This window comes from Bombus flavifrons, chromosome 1, assembly GCF_040668555.2.
Source record: "Bombus flavifrons isolate JBK064 chromosome 1, iyBomFlav1_principal, whole genome shotgun sequence".
In the NCBI taxonomy this organism is placed as follows: Eukaryota; Metazoa; Arthropoda; class Insecta; order Hymenoptera; family Apidae; genus Bombus; species Bombus flavifrons.
Window position 1 is genome coordinate 22,154,636 of NC_138442.1, and position 17,401 is coordinate 22,172,036.

Here is a 17,401-nt window from a genome sequence, read left to right on the forward strand (position 1 = left end):
CGATTGTTACAACGGTGCACTCCGTTAGTAAAGAAATATCTTCTGCAATATTTAAGTAGCAATTATTGAGAATATTACAAAATTTATTTTAACATTGTTAATTTAAATTGCTTATCCATATGATGCCTTTGTAATAAACAATAATATGTATGTATAAATGTGAGAAGAATGAAACGTGCAATTTTGGTGAAGTATCTTTTATGAAAAGTCTCTGTATAATAAAGGAAGATTTGCAAATACCGTGAATCTTATGGTGAAAATAATGTATTGTTAATTAATAGTATAACTAGATTATTTATACTATTATGCCATATGTGATGCAAGGATAAAGCTTTATGAAAACTTCATCAAAATAGAACGTTCAACAAAAAATGACCTGGCTTATGGTATGTGCACAACGAATTCCAAAACATGATGGTTTAAAAGTATTGTATCTGTGTATTGTCTTCAAGGCAGCGAAATGTTGAATGTCAGCTTAATGTTTCTTTAAATTTTTATATGTAAACATTCTTTCGATAGGAATCTAGATAATTATTTATTACTACATCGGTGCGATTATTTCTTCTGCTTAACAGAAGATTATTTTAAGTATACAAGTTCTAGTTCTAAGAACTCGGTAAACGTCTGAAAGAGATTAGGAAAAAGCCGTGTAATCTTGAATAATTTTCGGTTTTTTTTGTTTTTAATTTTTTTATAAGGTAAGGGAATGTGAATTTGCAGAAGAACGCATGAAAGAAAGGAATTAATAGACGTCGCTCGTACATCTCATTTAAACAAATCAATGACGTACTTAGATTATGGCTTGCCTATGATCTCTTCCATAAGCATAGTTGTATAATCTGCTAACAGATTTATAATTTTTGGCAATCTTATTCTCCTGTATTGCTCTAACAAAATATTTTTGTTCTTTCAAATGTTACTTTTTATCTAACAAGGCAATACAAAGATGTAATCGTTATAAGTTTTTGCTTAATGAAATTTTTCAAAATGTGGATTTAATACCTCATATTTTACATGTATTGTACGCGTAAAGTACATTCATGCTATACCCTAAAAATTTTAATTCGTTTTTACTGAAATGAATACGAGGATACGGTAAAAATATGAATTTCGAGTTTACGAGTAAAATGTTGGCCGTACCATGATACATGTTCTATAAAAGATGTTTTGTGAAGTGATAAAGAGGGATATTGAAATAATGGCTCATAATAATGAAATGATAGTTTATGATACTTAAATGTAGTCTATGTGACAAAACATTCTGATTATGATGATAGAAGTTACCTCGATAAAAATTCACAGTGTTAACTTATAATTATCTTTAACTCTATCAAGTAGTTAGCTCATATATCTATGTTTTGTATGTTTTGGTATATGTGGTAGTTATTAACAATTAAAATTGTACTATTATTTTACTGTTAATAATACGGAATCGAGAAGAATATAAATTTTGTAAAACTAACAATGAAATATTTTAATCGCTTTCGCTTCTCTTCGAAAATATTTTCAATTTATTTGTTAATTAAACATTATTTCCAATCTCCCTTTTTTCACATACGCATTACACAAAATTTATACGCAAAGAAAATTAACGTATCGTTAATATCAAAATTTAATAAGAATCTGAATAGAATAGAATATGAAAAAGTGAATAAGAAGTGAAAAATACAGTCTATGTTTCTCATGCAAACAAGTTGCTATTAGAACCCGAAAATGTCACAATAATATTTGTTTTCACAGGGCACATCCAAGATAACTATTTAAAAATATTTTAGAATTGTAAAAAGTAAGATAAATAATAGCGGAGATAGAATGAAAAAATAGATTTTAACGTTTTTGCTCTGTGATGGATCCGATCACAATGAGAGATATTTCCGGGTTCCAATTATAACGTCTTCTTACATTTTTGTTAATGCTCTCCCTTTTATATACGTGAATTTTACTTACATGAAGTAACAGAAAAAATTCTTTATATTATTGGTAAGACATACATATTCGCCTATGGAACGAGGTGCTATTGAATAGAAATTTGAATAGAAAGATGAAGAGAAATTGAAAGAATATAATAAAAGAGAAAATACTCTATGAAATACAATCTTATATTTTACACCTGGATGTACCTAGATATCTTTGCTCAGTATGTATATTTGAACGGATATAGTTAAATGTATTTATTTCTTTAATTTCTTTTGAAGTAACATTAGTCTTGTAAAAACATTAAATTATATTTATATATACATATAGCTACATCACATCAGAGTTTTTTTATACTTGTGTATTTCACATAGTAAAAGAGTATTGATATGTTAAGGACAATAATACAAACAATTATCTATGCTTATAAGATACAGTATAAAAGTTAAATAGATGTAAATTTATAGCAAAGATGTCACTCTTGTATATAATATTTTATAAATTTTTATTTATAATGATACTACTTGTCATCCTTATCTGGTACCAAGAGATTAAGATTGGCATCTTTAGTCGTTGATCCGATAAAAGTTTCCTCATCTCCGCGAATGGATAACGCGGTGACGGAAACATTTGTTCTTCTTTCATCCATCATTGCAGCCCTTGTCCAATTTGAACTGCTGCATTTTATACAACTATGCGAAGGTATTCTGTCTAAACTCACTGTTCTATTTCCACAATCTCCACATTTGAAGAATCTTTTCACCGCATCAGCAACACGCAATGGATGATTCTGCTCTTTGCACATTTCAGAAGCAGAAAAAGACGTATATTTACAAATTAAACATCTAACAGCTTTACAAGGAACCTTATAAGTAGTCAACATTTTCTCTTCCATTCTTTCTTTCATTTCTAGCTTATTGAAATATTTGTCTTGCTCCTGTTCATAGGATTTTTCAATGAGATCAGTATGAGCAGATTTAGTTTGCATCATTTCTTTAAATTTATCTGATAGTACATTTGATTTCTTTGCTTCTTGCCTTTCATCATTTTCTGATTCTCTTGGACGTTTTTTTCCCTTTTCTAGTTTCTCCTTTTTACTCAAACGTACTTTGTTAGGATCTTTAGGTTCAATTTTTCCATTTTCTTTAATCCATTTTACAGCATTATTTTTAGCTATGTTAATTTGTCTTTTAGTTATAGGCTCTGACAAATCTATCGTTCCTCCAAGACAACCAATACCTAAGCGAGGATTTGAAGATAGAGAAGACAAATTTTTGTTTCCTATATTATTATTTTTGCACGAATTTAACTCTATTAACGTAGATGAAGAGGATGTCTTGTGGACTGAAGATGTTTGTGATAAGACAGCAGCTTTCCAACCTCTCGACTTATTCATCTGTTCAAAGTCTTTTGTTATTTGTTGTCCTGGTATATCTGTTTTCACATTTCGATTTTTTACATTATCTAAACTATTAATAGTTGAATCATTAATCTTCTGGCTTCCTGAAAGTAATGCTAATCGTTTGGCATCTTTTTCTTCTAATTTTTTATTTTTTACAGCAACAACAGCATTAAATTCAGGCATATTGTTGAAAAATGATTTTTGTTTTTGTTGTGGTTTTTGTTTTAACATATCTATTGAAAATTTCTGAGTATTACTAAATGCCTGTAATTCTGCTCTGCGAGAGCATTTCTTGTATTCTTGCTTGATGTGATATAAACAAAATTCACAACGACTAAGATTTATAATAGAACTACATGGTTCTCCATTCTTTTTCCTGGACTTGCATTTCCCCATATCTTTAGATTTACCAAGTATCATGACCCTCTGAGGATTATCAACTGATAATGTTGCTAAATCAGAATTGTCTTTAGATTCCAAGACATTTGGATTAAGAATACCTATCACAGTCCCAATAGTAGTTTTCCATAGTGTTTTATATGCATTACTAAACATAAAAAGGCACACAGTATTCATATTATCAGATAAATCGCTTATTTTCCATATAGCATATGTACTTCCTTTTTGAGAAGTTTTTGGTGTAGATTTATTTATTAATACTCCTGCAATTACCCAGTCTTTCTCCATTTTTTCTGCATTAAGATGATATTTTATTCTTGATACGGTAACAGGTACTTTATCACTCATACGTGCTTTCAACTCTGCCGAAGAGATTATTGGATTAACGATTCTTAATCCAAAAAATGGATCACTATAAACATCTTTTGCTGTAACAATAGCATTATTTGTTACTGTATTTAAATTTTTATTGGTTTTTGTTGCACTAAAATCAAATGTTCTACTGCTTTTACGTGGAAGTGGTCTATCCTCATCTTTTTTAATAGTTTCTTTTTTTAATAAAGTTTTTATATCACGTCCATAATTGGAATATTTTTGTTCCTCGAAGTAACGCCTGTCTTCATCATCCGAAGTATCAAGGGTATCATCATAAACTTCACTTTTTTCCTGGGGATTAGTAGATTTACTTCCATCAATTGTTTTAGGTGTACTGTCTAAGAAATTAAAGTCTAGTTCTTTAAGAGTTTTTTTTTGAGTTTCTTTTTGAGTTTCTTTTTGAGATAATTCCTGATTTTCTTCTGTATCACCATTAGCTAAGAGATCATTTAAAATATCATTTACGTCAGAATCACTATCATTATCCATTTTAAATATCTAAAATAAAATTATTTACTATAATAACTATACGAATATAAGTAATATTTTAGCAGTTTTAAAAGTATTTCATTAACCTTTATTACTTACAAATTACACGCAGAAATTGTTTACTTTTAATACAAAAGATGTTAAAACTTAATCGCTAAAAAAAATTATATCTTTAAGATCCCTTGTTAGTCAGCTTAACGCGTTCATTATACAGATAAGCAACAAGTCACGAGTGATTATCAAAACAGTCTGCCATCTTTCCCGCCATTTCTTAATGACAAGCTATGTTTTCATCGGTACGACCAAAAATTTGCTTCTCGAATCTGTTTCGTATTTGTAAAATTATCACGAGTAGATATAAAATTTCTTTTAATCCAATTACTTAATATTGGAAACAATTAAGTATTATGCCTTTTTAAATAAATCGTATTAATGGTTCGAAAATTGGACAAAATAGAACTAACCAATAAAATTAAGTATTCGGTATTGGAAATAGATGAATTAATGTGTGCAATTTGAGGTACTGTTATATTATACGAGTATACTACAAGACATCATACTTTAAGAAATATAGTACTTCCAAAAACCCTAAATACTAAATACAAATTACTAAATACAATTGTACGTATATATAAATCTTTATAATTTCTGATGTTGTTTGAAACAAATTATATCTTTTAAGTTCAACATAATTGATGAAAAACAGGCAGAATTAATACACCAAAATTGTTAAAATATTTGATTTGAAATGCAATGTAATCACTTAATAAAAGATAGAAATATTTACAATCAATATAGGTTAATAGAGAGCATTAAAGTTTATTTATATGTATCTATTAACGATTTTTTTAGCGTGAAAGTTGTCTTTTCATCAATCCGTAGCATGAAAATCGATCGGTCATATGAAAGATTTATTTTGGATATTGCAGTCTGCCTAAAGGATACAGAAATGAGTTTTGTAGAAAGAAAAGTAGCACCGAAATATCCGTGTGGATGGATTTGAAACTCATTTCTTATTCCTCCTACCTACGAATTTGGAAAATGTTATAATCTTTTATCATAATACTGTTATCGTAAAGAAGCTGTTAAAAACTAAAAGAATTCATCCGAATTTATAAATTTGTAAAAGAATACTCAATACGTTTGTGAAACCTTTCTTTACCTCATTCAGTAACAGAATCACGATAACAACGAAGTAGAATATACTTTTAGAATTTTTCTAAAAACAGCACAAAATTTTATTTTAAACATTGTGCTTTCGTATGCGTGAACGATTATCGAGCGAAATAAATAGCACGGCAGGACGTTCGTTTTAAGTTTGCGCTGCAGTAATCATAGCGTGCAAGTCATTTCATATTCTTTACGTAAGCCACCATCTGTAAGAGTAGTTGTATCTAATTGCCATTACACTTGGTGTTTATTTAATAAATAACAGGAATAACAAGAATCACGTCATCGATAATGTAATAAAATTGAAAGAAATATATTTGATGATCGACAGTGGAAAAATTAGTACAATTTTCGAAAAAAATTCTTAATATATATTTACAAACAGTAACGAATGATAATGCTATAATTTTCAGTGACTAAGAAGCATATGTATACTGTCACTCTATTTGCTACCGTGGAACCGACGATCGATTCGAGCAATAAGTCATCAATAAAACATATTCTCCGCTACACTTTACTGTCTATCGATCCTGCAGCTATATTACTTTCTTATTTGTGACGATAACTTTTCTCAAAGCAAGAATTTCTTTCTCTGGTGCCGTTGGAAAATCGTTTGTCTTTAATATATAATTTGCAAGAAGTGTCCACTGCTATATCTTCGCGTTGTAACGAACAACGTCGGTTGGCTTATCTATAACTAAACCTCAATGCGATTTGTCTGAAAGAGAATCGTAGAAACAATATTGCACTTACATTTCCCGCCATGAAAATTCATCTTAAAAAGAAATAAAAACTTTTGTTGTAAAGTTTCGTTTAATATTATTTTAATTTGATCGTTATTTTTTTGCGATATTAATGTTGAAAAGTCAAACGATCCCTGCTGAAGCGCGGTTTAACGTCGCGCTAAGTCGTCCATATGCTTTCTACAAGGGAAGGTGGTTTCTCTAGATCTGGTTCGAAATAATCCGCGGCACGAGGCACCAATAGTATCCTCCACCTGCTAATCTCGAGGAAAGCTGCACGTTTCAAACGCCTTCCACCTGTTAGTCATGGGGAAAGCGTATGGTTACGAAGTTTTTCGAGTAGAACGGTGCAACACGCAGTGGTTCTCTCTTTCGTCCTTTCGGTTCCTTCGAGGACTTCGTACCATCTGCGTCCTATGGAAAATACAGATGTCTGCTATAAAAGGATAAATATAAGTAATAAAAAAAAGAAATATATTTCAGTTCCAGAAAGTAGTCGCGTGACAATGTTTCGTGCGGTTGAATACCTTTGGGAATTTCTTTATCGAATAACAAAACGAGATATAGTACAATATATACATTAGTTCTCTAATATTTAAAATTAAAACAGCGGCGTCATAATAGCTGCTAAAATGAATATTCTTCCGAGAATAAATATTTTACACTCCGTTATGGAGTTTTATACTACGTTATATTCGTATCACCGAATAGATTATTCAGGAAGGTAATATACATATGTAGAATAAAAGTCGCGCGTGCACGATGAAATTCATGTATAAGAAAGGAAATTTACGAGCAGTAGTAAGTATCAATTTACAAACGATCGATTAGCCTTAGCGTATATCGTTGAACGCGTCGGTTCGCGTCATGGTAAAACACGCGCTCCGCCGTACAACTGCAATATACACAACTGTCCATAGCAACGTTGTTGTCAACATAATTTCTACAAAGTAGCATGTTTCCTGGAATCGAAAGAGGCACGTAGCGAAGCTGGAGAATCACTCATTTTTTCCCCTTTATTAACGAACTCGGTCGTGCCTCCGTTTGATAGAGGCAGAGCTTGCAATTTCCTCGGTCGGAGTCACCTAGAGCATCGTCGGAGGAAAAGGTAAAACATGGGAGGGCGAGTCCCCTCCAGGCGCGTGCCTTGCCCCTTGACCCCCTCGTCGTACCTCGTGCGTGACCCCCACCCCTGTTTGCCACCCACTCACCTACCCCGACCCAGTGGCCCGCGGGCCACCCCACCGCGCCCCACCCCTGCGCCGACAGCGATTCGACCCCGCGCGCGCACCCGTCTCGAGCGTCGTGCTCGTTCGCAGTCCGTCAGTCTATCGGCAACCTGCGTACCAGTCGTGTCGCAGTGCTTACGTAACAATATATTATTATTATTCTTACTTGCCTGACCGGTGTGTTGTTCATTTATAAATTGCGGTCTACGTTTTTTCGTTCGTCCCTCGCCGAGTTACTCGTCTTTGCCGCTCGGTCTCTACTCTAATTGGTTCAATCGACACGCAATTGTATACATACAAAAGGGTCAATCGTCAACGTTAATACATATACATATCTTTTCTCGATCAACTACATAAAAACACGCGAAGAAATACATATAAAATACAAGCACACGTAAAACACGACGAACGCACGCGCCGCGCTCGCGATAAACGCGCTCTACGTCTCCCGCGAATCGCCGTTACCTGCCTGTCTCGTCTGCACACGTCGTCGTGCAAGTACATCCGGATCCGGATCGTCGCTGTTCATCGTCGTGCTGGTTCATCTCCGTGGTCGCGTGATCGATTGATACGCGATTATTAATCAATATCGTCTACGATTATATACGTGTTATAAAATACGCGAAGAAGAGTTAGCAGGAGAGGAATCAGGATAGCACGTCGCTGCTGCATGGGTTACTACCTGCGGCCGGTAAATGAACAAGTGTCGTCGACAAACCACCACTATAGAGCACGTTCTCTGGGTTCGGCCCTCCTCCACGGGCACGGTGTATCGATTGCTCTAAAATAGACGCGTGGGAACACCTGCAGGCTACATACATATTCTACCTACAGCTCAGACTGTCTGGTTCTCGCTGTAGCCCTCTCTCTCTCTTACTTTCCCACTGCATCGGTCTTTCCTGACGCCCTTGCACAGCTCGTGACAGGTGCAACGAGAGTAACGGTAGCAGCAGCAGCAGCAGCAGCAGCACCGCGCTGTCGTAGGGCTGGAGGTGGTGGAGGTGGTGGCGGTGGTGGCGGAGGTGCAAGCGATCAAGAAGAAACGTAACAGGAAGCGGAAGAAGCGAAACGAAGGCGAAAAGAAAGAGAGAGAGAGAGGGTAGAAGGACAGAACGGAAGAAAGTACAAGAGACATAGATCGTACGTACGTGGATATACGTGCGCGCGCGCGCTCGCCAACGGAAAGGAAAGGAGGGAAAGGTGGAGAAGGAGGAAGGAGGCGATACGCCTGGGTTTCTCGCGAGAAAAGGGTTATTTCCAGTGATACGTCCTGGAGGCGCCTGTCGTCTTCGCCGGTACAACCATAACGCCGCCCGCTTTAAAACGCCCGAGACGGGATACGGTGGACTCATCGCCGCCACCCGCTCGAACCGCAGCCCCCGGAAACCCCGGACCATCCAGCAAACTCGCTTGCATCATGGACGCACCGCTCTCACAGAGTATGGACTCCGTCAACACGGTAGCCACCGGTGAAGACGAGGTACGTGCACTAACTACTACACCGTACATTGTATCGTTAACGACGCGCCTGTGCATTACGCACGATCCTCTCTCTCCCTCTCTCTCTCTCTCTCTCTCTCTCTCTCTCTCTCTCTACATATATATAAATATGTACATATATAAAGATATGTATGCGCTATGTATGTATTATACGTGTATGTATACCAGAGCCGCCGATTGCTTCCTCGTTTTCACCCTTCTCCCTTTCTCTCGCCGTTCGTTGCGCCGTGCCGCGCCGCGCGAGGCCGCGCGCGTACACACATTTGCACAGGGCATCCGACATACCTACTTCCTTCCTTCCTTCCTTCCCATCAACTTACCTCAGTTACCCTCCGTCCCACTCCTACGCTCGCCATATTGCTCGTTTCTCTTCCTTCCTCGTTTTCTTCCCTCTTCTTCTATATATTACTCTACCTTGCTCGCTCTTTCCATCGTTTTCCTTTTCTCGTGTACATCGTATTCTTCCCTCCTCGTTCCTCTTTCCAGGGCTTACACGTCACGAGAACGCGCAGGCGCGTTGCACGCGCAAACTTTGCGTGCTGTGCTGTGTCGTGGCTGCCGGTGCACATAGTACTTACACGTATATACATACACGCGGTTCAGTCCTGTGGAAGCATGTGTATAGAGAGCCTTAACGCTACGAGCGTGTATATGGGCAGAGAGAAGGCGGGAATTCGATCGTGCACCACAATACACAGTGTGTGCCGCAGGTGACTCGTTTCCATCGTCCGCTCGATCGGTCGGTTGGCTGGATAGGCTGGTTTAGCAGGCCGGCTTCCTTCCTCGCAGCCGAGCACCTGAGAGAGTGACGCGCCACGCCAGACCACGCTTGTTATTGATTTTTCCGCAACGCGAGACCCGCGGAGGGCTCGCTATACGCTCTCTGTCACATCATATGCCGCTGGATTACGCTTCGTCACACGACACACGCATTATCAGACGTTACATAGGTAGCAGGCGACCGCGCCAACTGTTTTATTATCGCAGTCCTACGAAAAACAAGTACATATGCTTTGTTCGTCATAGAAAACCTGAAGTCTCTTATATATAATCCTGGATCATGCTTGCTCGTGATATATATTGGACGATCGTTCAAGTCGCCGGTTATTAGCTGCAGGCACCTGTCTCGCCAATTCTCCATTAACTTTCACGAAACTGTCGGTCTTGTATACCAACTTATGTGACGCTTACTAGTTATGTACCTGCTTTTTGATCGAACGTGCAGCTTCCAGTGCAACGCACCGATCGCTATCGATATTTGATCGACACGATGACGCGCGAAATTTGAATAACACATCGGGATAGAATTAATATATACATCGGTAAATTTTTCATCGTACGCCAACGTAATCCTTTTCTACGTTCTATCGTATTTTAACTCGTATTACATCGTTCTAACGTCCCTTTTACGCGACTTCTTCACCTTCTAGGGACAAAATGGAGTCGCTGTCCGTAATAGAAGCGAATCAAAGACGATTTATTATTCACGCTATAGAACTTCCCTTACTAACGTCACTGAGAAACAGAGGGAACTTTTCGCGACGCGTTCGAACGCTTTACACACGATCGATTAAAATCGGAGGAAAACTAAAGCGTTTGAAACTCGTGCCTGCGAATCGGATCGTAAATTGTTAATACAGCAGGGGCGTTGCACAACCGTGTGAAATATCGCGATACTTATTTTCGATGCGCAACATTCGCGGAATTATTTCTGGCAGTTTGTTTCCTCATGGTTAGTGGTGGGATCAAGTTTAACATGTACCTACGTACTTATAAATCCGAATCAATACTCAAGGTTCGTACCGTTCGAATATTACTCATAACATATAAATAGTTGATTCATCGTACTTCGCGAAGTATTCGACCTTCGCAAGCTGTTTGCGAACCTCGAAACGAGTACTTGCGAGTTTCAAAAATCTACTTGCAAGTACTTTGATATCAGAACTAATCGATACTCCTCCGAGTACCGATCGAGTCGTGAAATTCAGAAATACGTATGTCCTGTTTATGCCTTTACAAGCTGCATGTGATCGATTATTATCAGCGTAGAATTACATCGTGCATGACAATTACGATAGCAGATTTCAATGACAGTCGGAAAAATACTTTTGAGAGAACGGAGAATTTTTGCTAAGACGTTCATAAAATTTCGAACCTACTCGATGATTATTCTACTTGACAGAACTTACTTCGTTTCTCAAAGTACTCACAGGGGGTTTGAATCTGTCGCGTTTAACCTTGCCCCTATATCATCCGAAATGAACATCATATCTCAATAGATATTATCAATCTTCCAAAGGTCGCGGTTGATCTGACAAATACGTGTAAAATTTGATTCTAAATATCTTTAAATTCGTAATTGTTCACTCTTTATATTTATATATATTTTCCATATACTGTAAATATACGTATATATTACGTTTCGTATTAATTTTAGCACGACGAAGGACCTTTCATACATATTTGTACAGTTTTTTCTTCGCAAAAATAAGCACTGCAGCATAGATTTTGAATTATCGTATCTCTCAGAATTTTACGACCTCGGCAGGGATAAAATATACACAGTTTTCAAATATTTGGTTTTACTATTCGATGTAATTTCCGTATCTTGCACGCGTTTCACGGCTTTTATGAATAAAATAGTTGAAAAAAAGAAGAAATGTCGGAAGAGATACAACGGTGAAGAAGAAGCGAGGAGGACAGCAGGATTAAGTTTGATTCTACTGGAAAGCATCGCTTCGCTTTTACATACTTGCAACGTATTCGAGTCTGTGTATCGTTACTCGTGGTTCCAACGCGTTGTCCTTGATGAACCGAAGGATAGTTTGGCCGACGTGTATCTTGCGAAGTATCGTTCGTTTCGGTCACGTTCGGTGCGATCGTTCGATCGTACGGATCGAGATTTTAGCGCGGAGAAAATCACGATTTTCTCGCACGACCGGCTTTGTCGGACGGTCTGTCACGTGGATCAGGAAGAGTGGATGTATCGAACGGGAACGACGACACGAGAGCAGGAAACTTGGCCATCGTTTTGCTCGGTTTCCTTTTACGATTCCTTTCCGTGCGTGCTCTTCCGCATTGCTCGCAAGCAGGAACATCAACGCTCGATTAGGAGGTTATCGACGGAGATCGACATTGCTATTGACGGATCGTTTACAATTTACGTTCTGAAGCGTGAACGTTGTTAACTAGCGAGAGACCGGCCAGTGAACATACAATGTGTAAAAGTTGCGCGGATCGTGGAAAGAATTATAGGAAATGTAATTTTGGAAATTCGAAGTTAACGTAAATAGTAAGCTCTTGCAGAATTGAACTGATGGAAAGATCGATAGAATTGAGATTCGAACGGTCGACGAATAAATCGTAAGATCAATGGGTTCGCACAAACGTCAAACTACATTTACCTTTACCTCTACTCGCGCGGAAACATTGACAATTTTTATATTAAATGACAAAGGGCATCAGAGTCAAAAGTATTTTATTATTCTAAATCGTACGTACGATGTTATGGTTAGGGGTACGATGCAAACGACGATACAAATGAATCACAAATCGTGAAAATGTCGATGACGATCTACAAATCGCGAACAATCCAGCAGAAAAATCTCTTTGTTTCGCATATCAGCTACGTAACACGGTGAAATCCGAGTTCTTCGACTCTGGTTTCCGCCCTTCACCGCAACCAGCGAAATAAGCCACGTAATAAAAGTTATACACTCTGTAGCTCGGGTCGTAATTAAAATTTAGCCGGTGATCTTGAGATAAAAAGCATGCACAGGTTTTTTCAGAAGAGGGAAATGGTAGAGTTGCGCGATTTTTCCCACTGTTCGCCGCTGCACCGTTGCTGGCTCCTCTTCGCTGTTTGTCCCTTCTACATTCCCCGCTAGCCTATTCAAGGAAAGTACGACGGGGGGAAAATTTAATTCTCGCCACGTCACGGATAAAAACGTATTTGTTGCGTGATGGGTCCATGCGTGAATGTAACGAGGAAACGCTTTTACATTTCCCACGACTATTTCGCCGACGAAATTCGCGAAATGGCCTCACGTTTCGCCCTCTGTTTAGCCCATCAGTTTGCTACGAGACCGAAATAATATTCCACGCTTGTTGTCGAATTAATTTGGTCGAGCACGGACGAACGAAATTCTAAGGAGGAGAAGACGGATAGATTATGCTTTATCGGAATAAGAACGATCGAAGTTGTCGCGGATGAGGCTGTACGCGCGTTAGCGACAAAACTGTCGCTGTAGCATTTACGTATACTGCAAATTACAAGAAGAATCACAAAAGCCTTTTATTATCGCAAGGCGTCGTTACACGAAGAAGAAATTGAATTTTTGATTGCTGCGAGCTAAGTAGCTAAGAAACGTCGTTCTGCGTCGTCAAATGCCCTTTTCCTAAGCGACAAAACTGTCGTTAGCGCGCGACTGGTTCTTTGGTTGCTGACGAACAGACTGCGGGCTTTTACGCGTTTGTGCGAAGTTCAAAGGAACGTATAGAAAACGTACAATAGAATACATGGGATAGGTAAAGTATAATTTTTAATAGACGAACCTCACCTTACCTCGCCTCCCTGATAGTTTTACCTCTCCTCATTGAGTTTCTCTTCGTCATAGATGTAGAAGGATCAAATTTTATGTACTTTGCAACTTGCTATTAGCTTTTTTCTGATAGTCTTGTGTATGTCATTATAGGGAACTTATGGTCTTAATTCAATTAGGCGAGGCTTGTTTGATTGTAATGGGATAAAAGTGTTGGACTTGTTTGCTTATGATGTTACGACTCCTATTCTTGTTGATACTATTCTTGAAACGTCCATATCGTAGATCATCGAATTTCACTGATCATCGAGGAAAAGTAGCGTAGCGCGAATCGTTCGTTTATAATCAATCGTTTCTCCTATTTTCCATCTCCGTTAGGATGCCAATAGTATCTACTCTAGGAACGTCGATGAAATCGTTTAATCGTTAAAATGACGGGAATATATCGCGATCGAAGCTCCGACTGTATCGAAGAAGAAAGGGAACGTGCATCCTAATTCCTTAAAGTTTCATGCATCAGCCATTCTTCGATTATCTATCCATACGCAAATTTTCGGATACTAAAGCCACTCTATTCGTCTGTCAAGAACGAAACAACGTATTAGTTTTATTAACCAATAACCAAACTGTAATACACAGTCTTTAAATTAATCGCAAGAACGTATTTGACGCTTGGAATTATGCAGTGGAATAATAGCCCAAACACGTTTATCCGGCGTTGTATACTCGATCGGGCTGCTGGGTTTCGGGAAGCGAGATAAACGACGATCGATACGAGCATCGATGAGCATTGAATTCGCATATGATAACTGGAAGGTGTGAAACGACGATCTCTAGATATCAATTCGACGATTTAACCCTACCGCGTTCTTTCCATCATTCTCGACCAAATGTACGATTTCTTGCGTTAAAAGATATCTCGAGTTTACAGAAAATATCGGAAGAATCGCCATCGTTACGCGTGATTTCACGTTTCAATTTCACGTTAGATGTCTCCTGAAATCGTTAAGAGTCCTTGTTGATCGATAAAATCAGAGCGAGACTGAGATATAGAAATTCGCAGTATCGTTTAACGAACTCGCGGTTGGACGTGCAATCATATTGGAAAATAAGATCCACGCGATGGAACTTTGCTTCGCGGTCAATTAGCTTCGAATGGGCTCGTTGGAATTTTTAACGTTGCCCGGAAATCGGTGCCGCGTCTGGGAAACACGTGGAGCCGATTTCCGTCACGGGGGAAAAGAGAAACCTGCCGCAAGAAGTTGGAGAGTCGTACGAGAATTACTTTAATGCCAGACGTTTCTCCCTCTTTCTTTCTCTCTCCTCCCTTTCTCTCTTTGGAAAATGTCTGCACGCAAGAAACGATTCTCCATCGAATATCGTGCATTTAAAATTGCTACAGTAATTTTCAAGTATCAACGTTGCATACATGGAAGCGGAGTTAAGGAAAGAATAGTTTAAAGATCGTTATACGAATATTTCAACGCTTTTTTAAATACCAGTTTTTAGTACCAAAAGTTGCGTTTCGAAAAGAATAAGTATTATACATATTTATCAAGGTTTTTATTTGCGTAGTTACCTTCTTTATTTTCCTATTTTTTATCAGTACACACGTACAAGAATTTGCATATTATCAAGGTGACGTCAGTGGAGTACGAAGAAGATCGAAAGTGGAAGTTAAACAGAGAAGAAGTTCGTTTAACAGCGTTTCACAAGTTTTAGGAGTCGAAATAAGATTAGAAATAAAAATTTATCTTACAAGAAGAGACAATGCGTACCTAGATTTCTTTATATATACAGGATGGTTGGTAACTAGTGGTACAAGCGGAAAGGGGGTGATTCTACGCGGAAAAAGAAGTCGAAAACATAGAATAAAAATTTTTTTTTAATTTTTTCCATCGAGACAACGATCTACAGTGAGATCCGTTATAACGAGACGCGATAAAGTGCACGCGTACCGAGCGAAAATTCAAAGTCGATTTTCTCGGAAACAAAGCCTCGAAGGAAAAATTTTTATTCTATATTTTCGACTCCTTTTTTCGCGTAGAATCACCCCCTTTCCGCTTGTACCACCAGTTACCAACCACCCTGTATATTTTATAATCTTTCTTGCCTATCCTACGCAAAGAACAGATTTACTTTTCCGAGAAACTTCTTTCCTAAGCATACGATGATCTTTTTAGATTATATTTTATTTTTATTCTTTAATTGCTAAAATAGAAGTACAACGTTTCTCTTAGCTATACTATTCGGATGAAAATAGCAGGTAGGTTGGTAGGAAAAGCAAGCTACGTTGTTTTCTAATCAGAATTTCGTTGTTTCGAAATACAGAAAATTTCCATGTTACGATTGCATAACGTAAAATCGCTAGAATCGCGGACCGTGGCCGATTGTATAACGATCAAAAACGCTTTCCAGGTTTTTCACGCTCTGATTCGCATTTTTATGATGTCTGGACGCGTTAGGGATCTACCCTTTGGAAAATGTGGCGAGTGCAACCAAAGAATTAATTTTCTACTCTGTCGAGGACGAAATAAAATGGGGATTAATTTTGCAACACTTCTTGCCTTCTCGGTTAACATAGACACGCTCGATAATCAATTCGCCCGAGGTGGTTGTTGCGCGTTTTAGCTTTAGCCGAGTGCGTGGAAATATCTTTCTTATTCGAACGAAGAAAACAAACCGAGTATGGAGAAATTAACGGATAAAGGTATTCGTACAAGAATCTAGATTATGATTATTGATATTTGTGTCTCGAAAAGGCTAGAAAATGTAGGAAACGTAATCTCGTTTCACATCATCTTTCAAAATATTCTTTTATCAGTTTTATATAAATAAAAACCTTTTCGATTACAAAGTTCAGGCGTACAATTTTTCGACGATGTATGTTGAAATTGTCGTGTTATATCGATCGATGTTTGATTAGTTCATAATGTCTATATACGCTAATTTATTTTCACGTTCGTTAAGCTGCGTCCTCGCTCAGCTACCGTCGGCATATATTTTACGTAATTAAATTTCGAACAGCACTCGCATTAATATCAAGTAAATCTGGTACACAAAACCAACCGACCGTAAATAACAAAATTAGCGATACGTTCAATTTAATTTTCAGTTCTATGCTTCGTGCAAAATTTAGCGTTCCACTGTATATACGTACACGCGTGTAGTATAAACTTTCATACGTCTATGTTATAATCGATCAAATGGGCATCACGTTCGAAAACAACGGGCACCAATCATTTTCCGTTCATCCTATCCGTTGTAGGGTTAGTACGTATTTCTCTCTTGCATGTTCGTACCTTCAATTATACGAAACTTTCGAAAGCACCGACTGTTTCGCTGTAGAGGCGAACTTGATCGTTTCCCAACATAAACTTCGTTTCAACTTTATCCACGAAACCAAGGAATTTCATTAAATCGCACGGGATCGCGGCGCAATTTTTTCCACCTTCGTGTTCCATTCGCGAAAGCTACATCCACCGGCGATTGGATTGATTCTTTGGAATTAGATTCCGGCCAGTGGAACTCCGAAAATGTAGATTATCGTTGGTCTCTTTGAAATTAGTTCAACAATTTTTGCAGAAAATGAAAAATTAGTTTTTGCCAGATAAAGTGGCTTCGCTCGATATTTCTTAT

General features: G+C 37.8%; 2 protein-coding genes across 6 annotated transcripts in view; one reads left to right on the forward strand and one right to left on the reverse strand.

Moving 5' to 3' along the window:
- Positions 1-994: 994 nt before the first annotated feature.
- Mcm10 (minichromosome maintenance 10 homolog) lies at positions 995-4,917 on the reverse strand. Of its 2 annotated transcripts, none has more exons than XM_069117240.1 (2): positions 4,703-4,917; positions 995-4,588 (listed from the first exon to the last, which is right to left on the reverse strand). In XM_069117240.1, exon 2 carries the CDS (start codon positions 4,577-4,579, stop codon positions 2,435-2,437), a length of 2,145 nt encoding a protein of 714 aa, XP_068973341.1. In that variant the 5' UTR covers positions 4,580-4,588; positions 4,703-4,917; the 3' UTR covers positions 995-2,434. The 2 variants fall into 2 exon arrangements, with proteins under 2 accessions (XP_068973341.1, XP_068973332.1); XM_069117231.1 differs by having other exon boundaries at positions 4,679-4,917.
- A 2,911-nt stretch (positions 4,918-7,828) lies between these two features.
- Positions 7,829-17,401, forward strand: part of LOC138181958 (protein couch potato) — a 186,472-nt gene continuing 176,899 nt past the window's right edge. For all 4 annotated transcript variants that reach the window (XM_069117379.1, XM_069117408.1, XM_069117392.1 and 1 more), the window contains exon 1: positions 7,829-9,201. In XM_069117379.1, the coding sequence (XP_068973480.1) occupies positions 9,139-9,201 (63 nt within the window). In that variant the 5' untranslated portion in view covers positions 7,829-9,138. The remainder of the gene's footprint in view (positions 9,202-17,401) is intronic.

What these genes read in the sequence shown, in the direction of transcription:
- Mcm10 (XM_069117240.1), bottom strand. Translation starts at nt 4,579, where the DNA reads ATGGATAATGATAGTGATTCTGACGTAAATGATATTTTAAATGATCTC.